The 21,169-nt window shown below is 37.2% G+C and overlaps 1 protein-coding gene across 2 annotated transcripts; it reads right to left on the reverse strand.

Moving 5' to 3' along the window:
- Positions 1 to 1,853: 1,853 nt before the first annotated feature.
- LOC104891272 (hypothetical protein) lies at positions 1,854 to 5,265 on the reverse strand. 2 transcript variants are annotated; one of them, XM_019249076.3, is made up of 2 exons: positions 3,615 to 5,265; positions 1,854 to 2,401 (listed from the first exon to the last, which is right to left on the reverse strand). In XM_019249076.3, exon 1 carries the CDS (start codon positions 4,790 to 4,792, stop codon positions 3,743 to 3,745), a length of 1,050 nt encoding a protein of 349 aa, XP_019104621.2. In that variant the 5' UTR covers positions 4,793 to 5,265; the 3' UTR covers positions 1,854 to 2,401; positions 3,615 to 3,742. The 2 variants fall into 2 exon arrangements, with proteins under 2 accessions (XP_019104621.2, XP_019104619.2); XM_019249074.3 differs by lacking the exon at positions 1,854 to 2,401 and adding an exon at positions 3,006 to 3,327.
- Positions 5,266 to 21,169: the final 15,904 nt, after the last annotated feature.

Genomic DNA, 21,169 nt, shown 5'->3' on the forward strand with positions numbered 1-21,169 from the left:
AGATTTTAGTGAAAACGATAGTCTGATTTAACGTATGGTATAATTATTTTTCTCCTTCTCAATCAGGAGTGCTTTTGTAATTGGAAAGTTATAAATCGTAAATAGGAAAAATTGTTTTAAATATGTTAACCTTTGCAATTTTTCTATTTTAACTCTACCTTTTGATTATCCCTGATTGAGTTAGACTTGTATGTCTATTTTCTTCTATTGAGCTTTAACCTATTTTTGACTTGTTTAATAGGTTACTTATGATATGTGTTATAATGTCTCTTCTTTTAAAACAGACGAGGGTGGGGATGGGACATTATAATACGTATCATAAGTAACCTACTAAATAAGTCACAAACCGGTAAAAACTCAATAGAAGAAGATAGACATACAAGTCTAACTCAATCAGATATAATAAAAAAGTAGATTTAAAATGAGAAGATCGCGCAAATATTGACTTATTTAAAATAATTTTTTCTTATAAATAATGTTCATGATTTTTGGAAGGAAGGCCAGCAATTAGAGCTATAAACTTCGAAGTGGAAGATGTGAAAATGAGGGGTACTTGGCTCTCTCTCAAGTTCACTCAACGACTCCAGCGCCAGTGTGCTAGGTATTTGCAAATCCTGTATTTCACTCGTTTGTTACTCCCTCCGTTTCCTAAAAATCTTCCCTCTTTCCGTTTAAGGGTGTTTCCAAAAGATCTTCTCACTTTTGCTTTATTCCTTATTTGGCAAAACAAATTTCCCTATTTACCCTCTCATGTCACTATCATATGGTCCACCATTACATTATTAAATCAATTTTACTCCCTTTCTCTCTCCTACTTTAACCCCTTTTTATTTGTTTATTTATCTTAACCCCTTTCTCTCTCCTACTTTACTCACACTATGCCCCACACCACTTGATTTTCCTTGATATCTGTAGGAACAGTAAGTGGGAAGATCTTTAGGAAACGGAGGGAGTATTACATAGGGGCTTTCAGACAATTCAGACTTTACTTACCCGTGGAAGTTGTGTTCCTTTTATGGGATAGGAACACAAGTTACTTTTATTAAAATTGCTTATTGAGTATTTTTGAACTCTTAAATAAAAAAAAAGTTCCCCAAACGGTTGAAATAAGGTGCAAAATGTCATAAATAGCCCTATTTATCTCAATGTAGCTAATGGCACTGCAGATTTACAAGTAAAACCAAATTATATAATCTAAGTCTGCCAGAATTAACGACTAGCATGTCTCCATGTGAAGTTGCTAATAGTGCTATCAAAGAAATGGTGCTACGTGGCACTCTTTATTTTGTCTGACATAATATATGCGCCATGTAATATGCTACTAGCTAGATTCGAACGTGTAATCTCTTACAAATAGACATAATGGACTTAATATCTCAACCAATTTTCATTAATGCTTTGAATGACCACATAATAGTATACTTCATATATCCCTTTTTAATATTGAGTAATCTTCATGTAACTTTAAAGGTTAGTTTTTTCTTTTGAGAAAAAATATACATATCATGTGCTCCAAAAAAAAGTAACACCCGAACCCACACACTATTTTACCAGTAAAATTTGCCAGAAACATCCATGGTTTCTAGCTGATTTAGTCGAAATATTTTTTCAACTGGCAGCAGGCCAAGAGCTCTTCCCCGTCCCCCAATAGAACAATAAAGTATATGCTCTTTACTCATCAAAATGCATCTGCATGACAATTTTTCAGGCCACAGCAGTATATACGGACTACCCTGAATGTCAGTGGAACATTTAAGTGTAGGTTTTCTTCTCTCCAATTGTGTCGATCAGCCCTCAGACCATATTCAGACTAAAATGTCAGTTCGAACAAATACCATCTGATCTCAACGGTCTAAACTAATCAAATGCATATTTTGGAATTCATTAATTACCGTATTCTTTGTAAGAATAAGCTCTCTCTGTATGTGGCAGGTATAAACAAGTGAGAAAAGTTGACAGGCTTTAGTCATTTGGAGCTTTTCCCAACAATATGCAACATGAGCTTAGAAAAAAGCCGGAAAAATGTTAAGGATGATACATGAATGAGAAAAACTAAACATCATTTGGTACAAGCTATCTATTGCCTTAAAGGACGAAAGTTGAGACATAGGGGTTGAATTAACTAACTGTGAGATAATTAACTTTTCCTGCAAACGTTCAGATAGGACCTGCAAACAGCCGGTGAAGAAAGACACTTTCAGTATTGAGCACAAGAGGTGACCCCCCAAACCTCATCGTGCCTCTCTTAGGTGTCTTTGCCTAGCCTCTCCAAAGCCCTTTTCTAGCACTTAGGCGCCCTAGGCACGCCTCAGGTAAGCTTTCTAAAACTGAGGTTGTACCTGGTAACCGAGCAACCCCAAACCTCTCCTTTGCTGCTGACCCTCTCCTTCTTATGCCTTAGCTACAGACAAAGTGGTTTTTCAAAACTGCCTTATCCTCACTGTTAACTTTTCCAAACATTAAAACTCTTTGTATTTGTATTGGAAAAATTAATTTTGAGACTTAAAACCAGCTCCAAGGAAGCTTTATAAGTCCTATGAATCTTTCTTCATGAGCTCTAAGTTAACCTATAGAACTCAAACATGGAGAGAGCTTTTACTTACAGTTATAACATGATCAATTTAGTAGAAACCAGTATTCACAATCTCAAACAACTATATACTTCAACTTCATCTATAAGCACATAATTCATGTAATAAACAAGTTTGTCTCAGGATAAATTTTTTCCTCAATCAGATGAACATATTTCTCTATACAACATCTCACAACATGATTGCAAGCCCCAATCAGAATGCCCAGGTCACCAAATGCTATACCATAGAATGGTAACTTACTTTGGTGCAAGCGATTCGTATAGGAAGCCAATGATTAACAGCTTCTGCTAATTTCAAAAAAGACTATAGCAAGTCGCCCTTCGCACTGCAGTTTCAGTGGTTACATAGGTACTTAAAATAATGTGCCAAAAGAGTAGAAAAACATTCCAAACATGTATCATGCAAATGTGCACTGAGCACTGTCACACAGTTCTCACTCAATGGGATTATTAATTGCCAAATTTCTAGAGTTCATGTTATTGAACTGCAACATTTCACATAGACAAACAAACATTTTAGCTAATATGCTTGATGGTCAGACCCTCCTATATATTGCAACCAGACAAAATTGTTGGGTACTTCCAACTCACTTTTTGATAAAAGCTAGATGTCCAGCAAGTCGAACGTGTATACAACAGCAGAACATTTCCGTCACACCATCTACTACTATCTGCTTATCCTTGCAACATCTAATAGACTTGAATAGTTGAATCCTAATGATAGTCATAGAAATCTGAGGAACAACCCAGCACAAAGAACTTTCCATGAATTGAAAAGGAAAAAAAAATCTCTTGAATATTATTCCATGAGAGCAATCATATAATATTGTAGATCTTCCAAAATTCCAACTACAATAAACGAAAAGCATATACATGGCTTCACATTTTCCTATAGCATATTTAAGTATACCATACTAATACACATTTGACTAGCTAAGCTATGAAGAAAAATCAAGAAATTAATCTCTCCACTATGATAAAATCAAAGCTAACAGTTAATCCAAAATGTAGAGAAGTATACCTCGGAGAACATCTAAGATACACGAGTTGAGGAAGCAACCTCTCCCAAAGGACTGATGCTTAGGATCCATCAGAGATGCTGCTTGTAATCAGTGTCACAGAAAGGACAGTGTAAAAGCTAAAACATCACTATAATTTTTGATGAGACTGAATAAGTAGAGCATTGAACATGATATGAACCGCAGCTTGATATACAACCGGATCATAATGCATCCCGTCCACTGTACATGTTTCCCCACAATTCTCACTCAAAGAGTGGATATCCAACAACACAAATGGGCCAGCAGGCCGTAAAAGCTTAGCACTACGAAACCCCAAATCATAAGCAAATTGTGCAGCACTAGTCATTTTCTCCCTCTTCTCCTCAGTATTCAGCATCGAGTTTATCAACTTGGGCATTCCCAACCAAAACAAATGAGGCTGAGATTTACCACCTAACAATGGCATCAGAGAACGACTCAAAAGCCGCAACGAATCATCATAATGTGTCGAATTATTGACATGAAGCATATGCCAAAGACCAGAGCCCATAACAAGAACATCAGGGCAGCTATGATTCCTACTCAATCCCATAGTGAGATGAGTCAAATTCTCAACATAAGGTGCCCAAACAAAATCCAACTTCAACCCAACTCTCTCAACCACCAAATGATAATCACTATGCCTCTTAAACAAATCCCCTCGAACCGCAACCATCTCTTCCTCAAACAACATCAAATCCAACAACGAAAGAACAAACAACCGGGCTTGCGAATCCCCGGCAACCATAACCCAAGACCCATTAAGCAGATCCCCAGAATCAGTCCTACCCAACTTCTGAAAATCACAAGCTAACACATTGTGATCAGACACCACCCATTTCCATTTCCAAGTAGAAGATGAATTGAGCTCTTTCCATTTGATCCGATGGAGGAGAGAGAGACAAGAATCACGATTGTCGAGAATAACTAGTGAAGAAGATGATGAGGATGATACAATAGAAGACGTAGTAGTAACGGGAAAGAAGTCAGTGAGAGAAGGGAAGTAAGGAGAGAGATGAACAGCAACAGCAAGAGAGATAAAAAGAGCACCACTAAAGAATAACACTTTGTTGCGGCTTAAATGCCACCCTGCTAATGCCATTGGAACTAGTACTACTATACAAGCCGCCAATACACCTAATTGGACGGCACCTATCATTCTTTAAACCATCAGATCAAATTAAATCCCTAGAAGAATCAAGATTGAACAATTCGATGGTTTTTTTAATTTGGAATTTCTTTGTTTATTGAATTGAAAGAGTATTGAAGAGGAGAGATTACCTGAAAGATGAAGGTTGGGTTGTAATGGCGGAAACTGGATGATGGGAATGGCGGAACGACAGGGGGAAAGAGAGAGAAAACAAACATGCGGAGATTCAACAAATGAGGATGTTGATTGATGAAGATTAGAGAAAGAAAGTGGGGGGAGTTGAGAGGTCATATATCGTCCATGGATGGTTCTTGGCAATGGGGGTATTGGTTCGGTGCGACCTCACCCGGACTTTTTTCTTTGGCATCTATCACTCGTACTTAAGTGCGCTTAACGTTGTAATAACTTTCGAAAAAAAAAAAATTGTACTAACATATTCATTGATTTTTGAAAAATTTGTCATAAATCACCATTTATAATCACTTTTTAGTAAGAAACCACCTTTTGAAAAAATTGGTTGATTAGCCACCTTTTTGTTCTTTTTTGTTGGAGGCCACCACTTGCCGGAAAATTGGCATTAACTAGACCTGGTTATTGGACGGGTCGGGTCAGGGTCAGTGCGGGTCGGGTCATAAGAGGGTCGCCTCATAAAGGGTCGGTAGCGGGTCTGGCCAAATGGGTAGAGGGCTTATAGCGGGCCGATAATGGACGGGTCGGTAAATGAGCAAGAAAAACAAGGAACAAAAAGAGCCAAAAGTAAGTATAAATGAATGCGAATCCGAATATGTAATTGTTTTTACAAAACTTATTTTATTTTTTTAAATTATTGGGTTTCTTTGTTGACCCTATAATGGCCCTATCCAATAATGATTCTGTCCAATAAAAGCCCTATAAAATTGACCCTAACCCTTTAACCATTTGGCTACCCTGTCCAATAACCACCTCTAGCATTGACTAATGCTTACAGTTGGTTCGGTGTGACCTCATCCGGACTTTTTTCTTTGGCATCTATCACCCGGACTTAAGTGCGCTTAAAGTTGTAATAACTTTCAAAAAAAGAAGTTGTATTAACATATTTATTGATTTTTTAAAAATTTATCATAAACCACTTTTTAGTGAGAAACCACCTCTTAAAAAAATTGGTTAATTAGCCACCTTTTTGTTCTTTTTTTTGTTGGAGCCACCACTTGCCGGAAAATTGACATTAACTAACGCTTACAGTTGACCATCATATGCATGGCACGTGATATCATAACACCCTTCTTTTTTTCCTTTATTTTCCCGATTTTCCCCCCAAACCCATTCGATTCATCTCTCTCTCTCTCTCTTCCTTCGATTCATCTACTTGTTTTGTGTTTCAATTAGTCATCTTTTGTGTTTCAATTTCAGTAATTTCAAGTTGGTTCCAAGTTCAAATCTTATTATATAACTCTAACAATTTCAAATACACAGATGAAATAAAGGAAGAGAGAGAGAGAGATGAAGGAAGATGATGAGGGGGAAAATTGGAGGGTGGCGATAGGGGGTTGTCGGCGTGTTACGAGGGAGGAATGGGGGTTGCCGGGGGATGCTAGGGGGAGGGGGTTGTTGGGGGTTGCAAGGGTGGAGGGTGGAGGGTGGGCTGTCGGGGTATGCGAGGGGGAGAAGTATAAAGGGGAGGAATGGCGAAAAGCTAATGGTCAACGCTGGAAAATCGAGGTCAACCACCGAATTTCGACAAGTGGTGGCTTCCAACAAAAAAAGAACCAAGAAGGTGGCTAATTTAACGGTGATTTCTCACGGTTATAAAAGGTGATTTCTGACAAATTTTCCTTGATTTTTTTCTCCTAATAATCAATACGTCATTAGGTTCATTTACTTTTTGTTATATAAATATTCTTTGCTAAGATATTTTTTATATATATAAGAAGAGAAAAGATGGGTTAGATTCTAGAATAGATTGTGCCTGACACATCAATAATTATAAAAGATAGAAAGGAACACAAGATCATGAAACTCGAACCAATAATGAAGAGACCGGACTGAATGACTTGATCGGCCTCTCGACAGTAGTGATTGATAGTGACCGTAGAGCAATGCCGAAGATTTACCCCTGTATTACAAATGAAATTATTAATTTTTAATGGGATTTTTCAGATTTTCTTAAATGAGTTGATGACCATCAGGTTATCTCCTTAAATGGAGATGTTCTTAACTCCTAATGAAACAACCATCAGGTTATCTTCTGCCTGCATTCCCCGGGCTTCAGCAAACAAAATGGAGTTTTAGGATGAAAGATTTTAGCGCGCATCAAAGACACATCGCCTAAATGATCCCTAATTATGAACCCAAAGGAGGCGTTTTCATTATCTATGTTGGAGCCATTGAGATTTACCTTAAAGTGGTTTAGAGAAGGTTTTGTCCATCAAAATTCCTTACATTAAGTAGCCGAATTTTGCCGAAGAGATCTATGAATTCATATAAGAGTTCCCAATCTTCTAACTTTTTAGCATGTGATCAGTCTCTGTAGAAATTTTTGATATGAGTAACAACTTTGGTAGGGGACACCCCTTCTTCTTGAAATATGACTCTTGTTTCGAGCAAACCAATTGTGCCACCATATACAAGCTAGTTTACGAATGTCCTTAATATTCAAATTATCACGAAGGGAAGATAGCATCACAAATATTATGGGATTGATATCACTATAGGAATTAGAGGTCATTGATATGAGCGATTAAGAATAGTAGCAACATCATTAGAAAAAAAGAAAAAGAAAATTAAAGAGCAAGTAGAAAGAGTCTTCATAATGGAAGTTGTAAAAGGCACAATCTTGAAGGAGGCACCCAAAACTGCTATCAAGTTTATCTTTAGTAGGCAGCCCATCCAAGCAAACTTTTCAAAGGAAAAAATGTACACTTAGGAGGAATACTAAATTTTATCTAGTGTTCCATCTGGGATTAGCCCCAAAAATTAACTTATCTTCCATCTGGGATGAAAGTAACTTATCATATTGTATAAACTTAGAAATTACATCACTAAAAAGGAGGGGATCCTTGCCATCTAAGTCTGGGTATACTTCAAAGATTGGACAATGGTAGACCTAATTATCATTCCACAAACCCTACTGGAAAACGTGTATCATAGCGACACTTTTTAGACAATTTTCGTCACCTTAAAGCGTGAGATATATATTCTTAACTCGTCAGGATAGCGCTCAATAGTATGGGATCCTCGAGGTAATGGCGCCACCCTTAGCCCCAAAGCCTGGCGCTTTTTGTGTCTCTAATGGTGGTGCCTTTTGTCGCTGTCAAGGTAATGGCGCATGGAGGCAAGAGCTATTGAACATATAAGCAATTTTTTCAAACATATTTTTCCATGTAACCTTCATCAACAATAATATAATGCAGGGATATATATGTATACATTGTTGCCAAGCAAAGCATGGGCCTAGTGGTAAAAGTTTGACGTCATGAGATCAAATCCCACTAGGGGCTCTTTGGGGTGAGCTTTCCTTACCACCTTGTCCCTCCAAAGAGTCTGACCTGCAAAACCTGACTAGTTACACCTGTGCAAGGTGACATGATCTACAATTTAGAATATGAAAGCAACAAAGTAAAAAATTTTGAAACCAAGTAATACTTGTCATTTGGTTTGTATCTCACAACGTTGAGGTTGTGGGATCAAACCCCACCAGTGCCACTTTGGGGGTGGGGATTTTCCTTTATCATTCCCCTACTCTTAAGGAGAAACCAAGTAGTACTTGTGGTTTGGTTTGTATCTCACAACCTTGAGGTTGTGGGATCAAACCCCACCAGAGGCACTTTAATTTGGGGGTGGGGATTTTCCCTTACCATTCCCCGTACTCCCAAGGAGCCATGCCTGTAAACTCGGACCCGAGGCCTGTACGAATTTTCGATTTGGTTAGGGCGCTTTCTCCTTACCTTACAAAAAAAAAAAAAAACTAGAAAATTGAATAAATGTATAGTTTATCATTATGATAAGGAAAAATTGTTTTAAATAAGTCAACCTTTGCGTGGTCTTCCCATTTTAAGTCTACCTTTTGATTATTCCCGATTGAGTTAGGCTTGTATGTTTGTTTTCTTTTATTGCATTTTAACCTATTTGTGACTTGTTTAGTAGGTTACTTATGATAAGTGTTATAGTGTGATTGATTCGTTTTAATTTTTTTTTTGTGTTTTTAGTAATCATATTTATTTACATACTTTGACGCATAAAAGAACATGATCAAAAGATTTTTCATTGCATCCCCACTCCTACTCCTTCCTCACTAACCTAGCCACCACTACCACCCACCCTCCCTGCCAGCCCCCTGCATCCCACCACCCACCCCACCCCTCCCCTGCTCATGCATTCCCACCAGCAGCATCTCCCAGCCCACTCTATCCATCCCCTGCCCCTGCAACGTTCCCCACCCATCCCCCTGTAGGCCATCTTTCTCCTCAAGTTGTTACACCATCGCCACCAGTCCTAAACACCTCAGACCTCACTCGGACTTTTTTCTTTGGCATCTATCACCTGGGCTTAAGTGTGCTTAAAGTTGTAATAACTTTCACAAACTATAAAAAAAAGTTATACTAACATATTCATTGATTTTTGAAAAATTTGTCATAAATCACTTTTTATAACCACTTTTTTTGTGAGAAACCACATTTTTTTAAAAAAAAAAATTGGTTAATGAGCCACCTTTTTGGTTCTTTTGTTTGTTGGAGGCCACCACTTGCCAGAAAATTGGCATTGACTAACGCTTTCCGGCATGGCACGTGATGTCATAACACCCTTCTTGTTTCCTTTTTTCCCACGATTTCCCCCCAAACCCATTCGATTCATTTCTATCTCTTTTCTTTTGATTCATCTACCTGTTTTATGTTTCAATTAGCCACCTTTTCTGTTTCAATTTTGGTAATTTTAGCTTGGTTCCAAGTTCAAATCTCATTATATAGCTCTAAGAATTTCAAATGCGCTGATTAAAATCAAGGAAGAGAGAGAGAGAGAGAGAAAGAGAAAGATAGAGACGAAAGAAGATGATGAGTTTAGGTGGTGGGGATAATCGTTGGGGGGGTGCTGCAGGTTGCGAGGGGGGAGGGAGGGTTGTCAGGGGATGCGAGGGGGAGGGGGTTGCAAGGGTGGAGGATGGGTTGTCGGGGGTGCGAGGGGGAGAAATATAAAGGGGAAGAATGACGAAAATCTGATGGTCAACGCCGGAAAATCGAGGTCAATCACCGGATTTCGGCAAGTGGTGGCTTCCAACAAAAAAAAGAACCAAAAAGGTGGCTAACTAACCAATTTTTTCTAAACAGTGGTTTCTCACCAAATAGTGGTTATAAAAGGTGATTTCTGACAATTTTTTCTTGATTTTTTTTCTACTAAGAATCAATACGTCATTAGGTTCATTTACTTTATGTTATATAAATAATCTTTGCTAAGATGTTTTTTTTATATAAGAAGAGAAAAGATAGGTTAGATTCTAGAATAGACTCTGCCTAACACATCATTATAAATGATAGAAAGGAACACAAGATCATAAAACTCGAACCAATAATGAAAAGACCGAACTGAATGACTTAATCGGCTTCTCAACAGTAGTGATTAACAGTGATCATAGAGAAATGCCAGAGATTTACCCCTGTATTACAAATGAAATTATTAATTTTAAATGAATCTTTCAGATTTCCTTAAATAAGTTAATGACCATCAGGTTTTCTCCTTAAATGGAGATGTTCTTAAATGCTAATGAAACAGTCATCAGGTTATCTCCTGCCTGCATTCCCCAGGCTTCAGCAGACCAAATGGAAGTCTTAGGATGAAGGCTTTTAGCGCCCATCAAAGACACATCGCCAAAATGATCCCTAATTATAAACCCAAAAGAGGCATTTTCGTTGTTTATGTTGGAGCCATCGAGATTTACCTTAAAGTAGTTTAGAGAATGTTTTGTTCATCAAAGTTCCTTACATTAAGTAGACGACTTTTGCCAAAGAGATATACGAATTCATATAAGCTTTCCCAATCATCTATTTTCTTAGCATGTGACCGGTCCCTGTAAAATTTTTTGATATGAGTAACAACTTTGGTAGGAGACACCCCTTCTTGAAATATGACTTTGTTCCAAGCAAACCAATTGTGCCACCATACACAAGCTAGTTTACAAATGTCCTTAATTCAAATTGTCACGAAGGGAAGCTATAACATCAAAGACTTTATGGGATTGATATCGCTATAGGAATTAGAGGCCATTGATATGAGAGATTAAGAATACTAGCAACATCATGAGAAAAAAGACAATTAAACAACAAGTAGAAAGAGTCTTCATAATGGAAGTTGTAAAAGGCACAATCTTGAAGGAGGCAAACATGACTGCTATCAAGTCTATCTTTAGTAGGCAGCCCATCCAAGCAAATTTTTCAAAGGAAAAACTTTACTTTAGGAGGAAAACTAAATTTCCTATAGTGTTCCAACTGGGTTAAGCCCCCCAAATTAACTTATCTTCCATATGGGATGAAGCGATAAGAAGACTTGTTATATCTAAAGCAACATTTCCTGAGACTAGACTGCGAAGCTTATCCATATCATATTGCTTAAACTTAGAAGTTATATCACTAACAAGGGAGAGGATCCCTGCCATCTAAATTTGGGTATGCTTTAGCGATTGGACAAGGGTAGACCTAATTATCATTCCACAAACCCTACTAGAAAATGTATATCATATCGACGCTTTTTAGACAAGTTTCGTCACCTTAAAGCGTGAGATATATATTCTCAACTTGCTAGGAAAGCGCTCAAGAGCGTGGGATCTTTGACGCTTAATAGCGTTTAGTATCTTTAATGCGTGTCGGCAAACAAAAAACCCAGCGCCACCCTTAGCCCCAAAGCCTGACTCTTTTTGTGTCTCCATTCTAATGGTGATGCCTTTTTGTCGCTGTAAAGGTAATGGCACATGAAGGCAAGAGCTATTGAACATATAAGCAACTTTTTTAAACATATTTTGCCATGTAACCTTCATCAACAATAATATAATGCAGGGATATATATGTATACATCACTACCAAGCAAAGCTTAGGCCTAGTGGTAAAAGTTTTACATCATGATTTCAAGGTCACGAGATCAAATCCCACTAGGGTTTTTTAGGGTGAGGTTTCCTTACCACCTCCGTTCCCCCCAAAGAGTCTAGCCTGAAAAACCTAATTGGTTATACATGTGCAAGGTGCCATGATCCACAAATTTAGAATATGAAAACAACAAATAAATTAATAAAACTTGAAACCAAGTAGTACGTGTGTTTGTTGAATCAAACCCCACTAGAGGCAATTTGGCGGTGGGCATTTCCCCTTACCATTCTCCTAGTCTCAAGGGGCCTTGCCTGCAAACCCGGGCCATGTTGACCTGTGCGAATTTTCGATTCGGTTAGGCCGCCTTCTCCATACCTTAATAAAAATTTAAAATTAAATAAATGTATAGTTTAACATTATAATAAGGAAATATTGTTTTAAATAAGTTAACCATTGCGCAGTCTTCCCTTTTTAAGTCTACCTTTTGATTATCCCCGATTGAGTTAGGCTTGTATATCTGTATTCTTCTATTGAGTTTTAACCTGTTTGTGACTTGTTTAGTAGGTTACTTACGTGTTACAATGTGATTGATTTACATTTTTTGTGTGTTTTTACTTAAGTAATTATATTTATTTATAGACTTTGAGGCATAAAAGAAGATGATCAAAAGATTTTTCATTGCATCCCCACCCCTACTCCTTCCTCACCAACCTAGCTATCATTACCACCCACCATCCCCGCCACCCCCCCGTATCCCCACCACCCACCCTACCCCTCCCATCCCCCTACGTTCCCACCAATAGCATCCCCTACCCCACTCCATTCATCCCCTGCCCCTGCAGCGTTCCCATCCCTCCCCTTGTAGGCCACCTCTCTCCTCAAGTTGCTGCACCACCGCCACCATCCCTAAACACTTGAGAACTGCACAACTTTATTAGCACCCATCACCCCTCTTCTCTCTCTTCCTCTCCAAAATTCTACACAACCACAAAACCTAACTTGAAACTACCTCACCACCACCAAAACACACCCCAAACTACCTCTCTACCAATAAACCACACCCTATTCGACCTCAAAACCACAAGAAACCACCACAACACCGCGAAAACCACTCGAAACCATCACACCATCACCAAAATCCACCCGTAACCACCACTAAAACCCACCCAAAACAACCATCCCATCACTAAAATACATTAGAAACCACCACCGCACCACCAAAACCGACCTATAAACACCTCACCATCTCTGAAACCCACAAACCCCACACGAAAACCCACTCGCAAACCACTAACCTAAACCCACCTAAAAGCAAATTATTTCCCCTCTTTCTTGCCCGCCATTGAAATACAAGAAAACCTATAATTAAAGCAAACCATTATCGCTAAAATCCTAAGAGAGAGAGATGGAAGGTTTAGTGGCGGTGGCAGCGGGCCAGGAAGGAAAGTGGCGGCAGCGGAGGAGGACTAGTAGTCTTATGATGATGAAGGAAGGCTATGCATGGTCTGATGATGGTGATGGAGGAGATAGGAGGTAGAGACGATGATGGAGGAGGAAGGATAGAGTCAGTGATTAATAAAAGGATTTTTTGGTTAAAACACCCTTATGTTTGGTGATTTTTTAAAACAATCCCCCCCCCCTTTTTTTAAATGAACCACCAAACGTTTTATAAATTTTTTGGTTGCACCCCCAAAACCTAACTTCCGTCAAATCCAGACGTTTGTGGGGCCCTTTTTTCCATTCTCCCTCCTAAATGTTGTGTGAAATGACATTTGTATCCTTTGGGTAATAAAACCCTTCAACTAACCTCTTCATCTCTCTCATTCAATTCCTTCGTTTCTGATTTCATCTCTCTCACATGCTTTAGTCAGAAATCTAGCATCTCTCTCTTGTCATCATCTACACCTTTTCATCTTCTCTTTCAGTCTCTCTCACCCAGCACTCTCTCTCTCTCTCTCGTCATCATGGAGAATTCTGCAATGACAGAAAAGGGGAAACTTTTATGGACAGTAAAACAAGAGCATGGTGCCCAAAATAGGTAATTCACTGTGCTTTGGGTGAAATTACCTTTATTTTCATTAACTTAGATTTTTTATTTGTTGGTTTGTTGGATTACTGTAATGGTGCTTAGAAGCCATAATTTTTTAATTGCTTGTTGATGTTAAAAAATGATTCTTTGAAATTTGCTTGTTATTGGTAATCCAACTCTAAGTTGTACTGTCATTTGGTTAAAAATTAACAATTGTGTCATTATTGAACTCACTTGACTTAAGTAGTTCAACCCACATTTCGTAATTGCTGATTTATTGTTGCTCAAATATTCTAGGTGTAATCCTACGCATCTGTTACTGCTGGTTGTGCATTTAGGTGGTAAATTTTAAATTGGTTGGTGGTAAATCTGTTTATGTGGGGGGTCAAATTTGTATGAGGGAATGTGTGATCTCCAGAGACCCAAGTTGCCAACTAAGTCACTGAAATACAGTAATCCAACAAACCAGCAATTAAAAAATCTAAGTTAATGAAAATAAAAGTAAAGCACAGTGAATTACCTATTTTGGGCACCATGCTCTTGTTTTACCGTCCATAAAAGTTTCCTCTTTTCTGTCATTGCAGAATTCTCCATGATGACGAGAGAGAGAGTGTGTGCTGGATGAGAGAGACTGAAAGAGAAGATGAAAAGATATAGATAATGACAAGAGAAAGATGTTGAATTTCTGACTGAAGCAAGTGAGAGAGATGAAACCAGAAACGAAGGAATTGAATGAGAGAGATGAAAAGGTTAGTTGAAGGATTTTATTACCTAAGGATACAAATGTCATTTCACGCAATATTTAGGAGGGAAAATGGAAAAAAAGGACCCCGCAAACGTCTGGATTTGACGGAAGTTAGGTTTTGGGGGTACCACCAAATTTTATAAAACGTTTGGGAGTTCACTTAAAAAAAAAAAGGGGGGGATTGTTTTAAAAATCACCAAACATAAGGATGTTTTAACCAAAAAATCCTTAATAAAATTCCATCTTTCCCGAAAACACAAAATTAAAAAAATTAAGAAGTAAAAAAATTAAATTAAAACCTGAAATATAACAAAAAAAACATGTTGTTCAGGTTGTAACTTATAAGTATTCTAACTCATTGTAAAATAAAGGAAAAATTGAAACTAATAATCCCACCTTTGCCACTTCTTCTGGAAACAATCCCACCTCTTCGAAATCTGGAAACAATCCCACCTTTGACACCCATCTTCTCGAAATTAGGTCTTTAACCGGATGATTAAGTTGATAACCTATTTATGAAGGTTACTTGTCACATGTCAATTTTCTAATTGCTTAGTTTAAAAAATAAAAATAAAAATTGGACCCAGCCCTCCGTCCCCCGATCCCATACCAAATATCAGCACCCCCTCTCCTTGCCGGAGCAACCCCCTCCCAGCCGAAGCAACCTCCACCTCTGCCGAAGCAACCCCCTCCCTTGCCGGAACAACCACCAGGGACATCGCGTCGCAGACAAGCAGCGGCAACACACCAACAATAGCAGTGGTGCCACCCGGTTCACGGTAGAAGATGTTCGGCGGCAAAAATAAGAATAGTGGTGGTAGCACCGCCAAAAGGAGAGAGATTGATGATGCTGCATTCCGACGACAATTGCATCAACACCAAGGATGCGCGAGCGGCACAAGGGAATCTCCAGCGAAAAGAAAGACAGAAAAATAAAATGGACTGGTTCGAGTAGCAACGAAGGCAAGAGGAAGAGAGGGAGGAGAAAGAGCTGCGGGGGGTTTTTCACGCGAGGAAAGGGAGATCGAAGAGAGAGAAAGGGTTTCGAGGGAGTTCGGTTTCTGAGAGGAAAACACGAGAAATAGGGGGAATTAAAAATGGGGTTCCGATTTAATGGTGGTGGGGTGGGTTTCCTCATCAGTGGTGGTCGGTGAGAGGAGGTGAAGGTGGTCAAATTACATTGGTTGGAGGTCAGTTTAAGGGTGGGGTGGTCAAGAGAGGGAGTGGGGTATAGTCAGGTGAGGGGGTGGTGGTGGTTGTTTAGGGGTGGTGCACATGGAGGTGATGGAGGGTTGCTATGAAAGAAGGATGTAGGGTGGGGAGAGAGAGATTAAAGGGCTAACAATTAAAAAAAAAACTTGTTAAACAGATTGGAGGTAAAAAAGGCTTGTTTTGAGAAGATTTCGAAGAGGTGAGATTGTTTTTAGAAGCAGTGTCAAAGGTGGGATTATCAGTTTCCATTTTTCCTAAAAGAAAATCTCTATAACTTAACTCAATTAGAAATAATAAAAAAAGTATATATACTTAAAATGGAAAGACTGTGTAAATGTACTTATTTAAAATAAATTTTCTTTATAATAATTGATAATGTAGTACCATATCAATTGGAATCCTTACATTTTTAACTAAAAGCCTAACATATATTTGTCCAAAACATCAACATCAATGCAAACATATATCTCTATTACATAAGGGAAGGGGGGACCTATGGTGTCCTCTTTTGAACTGACTATCTTGCCCCCCTTCCCTTACTAAATTACAAAAAGAATATCAATACCAAAATGGGATTCAAACAAAGCCAACGGAAATTCAATTTCAACATCACTCACAAACCACTTATATCAGGAAACTTTACATATCACTCAAAGAATTGAGAAAATCACGTTGAAGAAATCACGCAAATCACTCACATGATCAGAAACTTTACAAAAAACTTAAAATTAACTTACAAACTAAAACTAATATAGTAGAACGTCAATACATACAAAACATTCACAAAATTCACTTACAAATCATTGTTCTCAAAAACCATTCACAATTACATACCCACAAAAATTACATACTCACACATTCGTCCCGACGATTTTCGAACTTTCAAACAGGTACATAATTCTTTTAATCTTCAAAGTTATTTCACATTAGTCAATTGTTATGTAGTTGAAAAAATGGATAATAGCAATTACTTGAGAAGAGCTTTTATATAATTTGATTCATTTTTATATAAAATAAGAAAACAAGATGTGTATGAAATTTGATTCATTTTCATATAAACTAACAAGTTTAGTTCTTTTTTTTATTAAAATTCCACTATAAAATTTTTGCCCAAAATTTTTGCAAAATATCCATGTTCAGTTAAAGGGGGTATGTATTCTCAATTAAGAGAGGTGAATAATAACTTGTCTCTAAAAACTGCTTCCTCTCAAAAACGAGGATTAAGAATATTTTTGCAAAAAGTATAAAGTATAAATAAAAGGAAATGAAAGAAAAAGGAAAAAGTAAAAATAAAAGAAGTAAAAACTGGGAGAAAATAAAAAGGAAAAACAAAACAAAACAAAAAACAAAAAGAGAAAACCGAAGAGTACCACAAATGCCAAAAGGAGTAAAAAGAAAAGGAAGGAAAAAAAGGAAAAAAAATAAATAGAAATAGAGAAAGGAAATCAGAAAATGAAGCATCAGACCTCCTTTTTGCAAACAAATTTTCCAAAAACCATTTTCAAAAAATAAAATTACATTAATTTGCGAAATCAGATTGTGTATGAAAAATTTAAAATTTCATTTCAAATATAATTGAAACAGTTAAAATTTAAAAAAGGAGAAAAATAAAAAATGACCATTTCATGCGAAAGTAGATTGTGTATGAAAAACTTAAAATTTCATTTCAAATATAATTCAAACTCAAAGTGTTAAAATTTAGAAAAGGAGAAAAATTAAAATGACCATTTCATGCAAAATCAGATTGTTTATGAAAAATTTAAAATTTCATTTCAATTATAATTGAAACTCAAAGTGTTAACATTTAGAAAAGGAGAAAAATTAAAATGATGAAATTTTAAATATCAATTTGTGAAATCAGAATTTAGAAGTTAGACAAGAAAAAAAAAAAATTGAAACTACATTATACTTTTCGGTTACAAAATTACCTTTCTTTGTTACAAAATCAACCCAATTAGATCTACTGCTTCATGAGACTTGAATTGAAATGCTTTATTTTTTGATGTTGTTCTTTGACGTTGACTTCAAAATCTACTGTTGCATGTATTTCTTTGATGTTTTTCGAAAATTTCCTGATTTTGTTATTGTATAATGCATACTTTAATGAATTGGGTGAACTATGTTCCTTCAAAATATAGGTTGTAGATTTGTAGTGAGAGGAGAGAGAGAATGAATAGTTAGAAATGTACTGAATTTTTTTAGGCCGAGAGTATAGAGAGAATGAATAGTTGGAGCATTGTTTTTTTTTTTATCTGATGGCTGGTCTTCGGTTCACTCTGACTCTTCACCAATTTAAGTAGATTTTGGATTGTATGTGGAGGGTTTTTATTAAATAGTTGATTTTAGATTGCTTGTGAAGGGTTTTCATTATTTAAGAAAGAAAATAAAATTGGGAGTGTAATAATTTATAATAGGCCTACTTAGTAAAAATTGGGATTGCATGTGGAGGGTTTACTACTTAGAGTCTGTTCTCCCCACCTTATTTTCAGTTCAGTTCAGCTCCAATAAGTTAAGTTCAGTTCAGTTCAGTTCAACTCCAATCAGTTCAATTCAGTTCAGATCAGTTCAGTTCAGTTCAGTTCAGCTCCATTCTTTTATAACCATTTTGTTAAATACTATTATTATGTTGGTATAATTTATTTTACTAATTACTCTTATTATTATTATTATTATTATTATTATTATTATTATTATTATTATTATTATTATTATTATTATTATTATTATTATTATTATTATTTATATTATTATTATTATTATTATTGTATTATTATTATTATTATTTAAATATATATCATTACTATTAAGTATTATTATTATTGTTGTTTCTATATATTATTTTGTTTATTATAGCTTTACTCATTATTATTACTATTATTATTAGGAAGAACATGGGTTAGGTCAAATCACAAATAAACCCACTTTTTTTAGCCCATAAACAAATCAAATCGCGTCAAGACAGTTTATGATGTAATTTTCACGGTCCAACCCAATCATTATTTTTATTACTAAATATTTTTATAATATTAAATCTAATTATTAAAATAGTAATATTAATTTACTTCTTAAATATTATTGTTATTATATATCATCATCAAGTATTAATATATTAATACAAATAATATAAAATAATTATTATTAATTATCATTATTATCATTAATTATTATTATTATTAATTTATGATTATTAATAATATTTATTTATAACTATCATTTAAAAATATCCAAAATACTATTATTATTATTCATTATTATTACTTATCATTATAATTATTATTTAATATTCATATTATTATTGTATAAAATATTATTTATATATTTATTACATTCAGTTTAATTCAATTTATTTTAATTCATTTCAGTTCAATTCAGTTCAGTTCAGTTCAGTTCAGCTCCAATAAGTTCAGTTCAGTTCAGTTCAGCTCTAATAAGTTCAGTTCAGTTGTTTTATGCCGAAGAGAACAGACCCTTAGTAATAATTAGGCCTAAAAATGTCATCGCACGCATCGCGTGCATAAAAAGCTAGTATCTACTAAACACAAGAAAAACAAAAGCAAAAATAAACTAAAGCCCTAAAAATCTAATTAAGAGGCTTAAGAGCTAATTTGAAGCTGATCAAGTGTCCATTCGTTCTTCTGTTGTGACTTTACAAGTGACGTCCTTAAGAAAATAAAAAGAACAAAATGTAATAAATATAGTACGTATTTTACGAGAAGCATAACCAACATATGTAAAAATAGCGGCTTTTGTAAAGAATTGAAATTAATCGGGAAGTGTAATTGAACCAATGTTTTTTAGTCAAGAATTGATATTAACCGAATCATAACTGAAAATAACTGAAACAACTGATCGGGTATCACTGAAAATGAACTAAACGGAAAGTGAAAATAAGTGTCAATACACTGAACAACAGTGGATTGAACCATTAAACTATTGAGCTGGTCGAGTATAATCTGAATTAAACTGAAACTGAAATATAATTGTGGTTACATAGTTAACTGCTAAAGATTGAATCATTAAACTCTTGAACTAATTTGGATTAATCAAAAATTAATTGAAACTGAACTGAAATTTAACCTGTTTCGGGTAAAACTTGTATTAGGTGGGAATGATCGAGATTAGGTTTGATGAAGGCCTGTCTGCTCGGAGACCTGCACAAAGCGAAGGTTAGACTACCCCGTGGGTGGATCCGGGATCGCCCCTCCGACGATCAAGTCAGTAAGTGTATTAATTAATGGTTGCCAAGTGTGATGTCTAGGATCGCGTACCTCAATAAATGGGGATTTGCCCTGCATTTATAGGCGTTGAAAAGTGTGAGGAAATTCCCTGCCATGTGGGCACGGAATATAAGGCTGGTGGGCCCTACTGGGAGGCTTCCATGCTGGAGGGGAGGATTTAGGCCTGATCATCGGGGGCCCAGGTTTGGGCCCAAACATTAGCCCCACGCGAAATACATGGTGGGGCCTCGGTCGCCATCGCGTGTTTCGCGGAACCCAATGAACCCTAGGCAACTTGAGAGGTCTCAGGGACCTCATTCGAGACCGCGTAGGGGCCATTGAGCCCCAGGTAACTCGAGGGACCTCCGAGACTTTGCTCGAGATTGTTTGGGGGCCTACGAGCCCCAGGCAACTCGAGGAAGTTCAGGGTTTCCGCCCGAGGTTGCTTCAGGGGCCAATGAGCCCCAGGCAACTCGAGGGACCTCAAAGACTTCGCTCGAGGTTACATGGGGGTGGATAAGCCCCAGACAACTCGAGGAGGTTCATGGTTCTCGCCCGAGGTTGCTTCAGGGGACAATGAGCTCCAGGCAACTCAAGAGACCTCAAACTCTTTGTTCGAGGTTACTTGGGGGCTAGTAAGCCCCAGGCAACTCGAGGAGGCTCAAGGTTCTTGCCCGAGGTTGCTTCAGGGGCCAATGAGCCCTAGGCAACTCGGGGGACCTCGGAGACCTCACTCGAGGTTGCTTTTGGGCCGATTAGCCCTAAGCAACTCAAGGGGGTTCAGAGACTTCGTTCGAAGCTATCGACCGGGTTTGTATAACTTGAAGGAGTTCTGAGTCTTCGCTCGTGATTGTGGGGCTGATAAGCCTCGGACAACCCTGACGAAGCAGCCTTGCCCGAGATTACCCAGGCGTCCCTGGTTCACTCGAGGGGTATGACGCCGTGGCGCTTGACGGGCGTCAATCTCGATGATGAAGCCATTCGAGATATCCCTCACTCGATCAGGGTGAGGTGCCTAAGGATAGGGCTTTGGCCTCCATCTGGGCGCGACTGGCCCAGGGAGTTAGAGCTCCGGCGGAGGGGTTTTTTTCGAAAGAGTCCGAACGTGTTTACGTTGGGTCGAGTTAGGTTCATAGC

This window comes from Beta vulgaris, chromosome 4 (assembly GCF_026745355.1).
Source record: "Beta vulgaris subsp. vulgaris cultivar EL10 chromosome 4, EL10.2, whole genome shotgun sequence".
NCBI classification, from domain to species: domain Eukaryota; kingdom Viridiplantae; phylum Streptophyta; class Magnoliopsida; order Caryophyllales; family Amaranthaceae; genus Beta; species Beta vulgaris.

Coding starts and splice junctions, on each gene's coding strand:
- LOC104891272 (XM_019249076.3), bottom strand. CDS start 4,792: ATGATAGGTGCCGTCCAATTAGGTGTATTGGCGGCTTGTATAGTAGTA.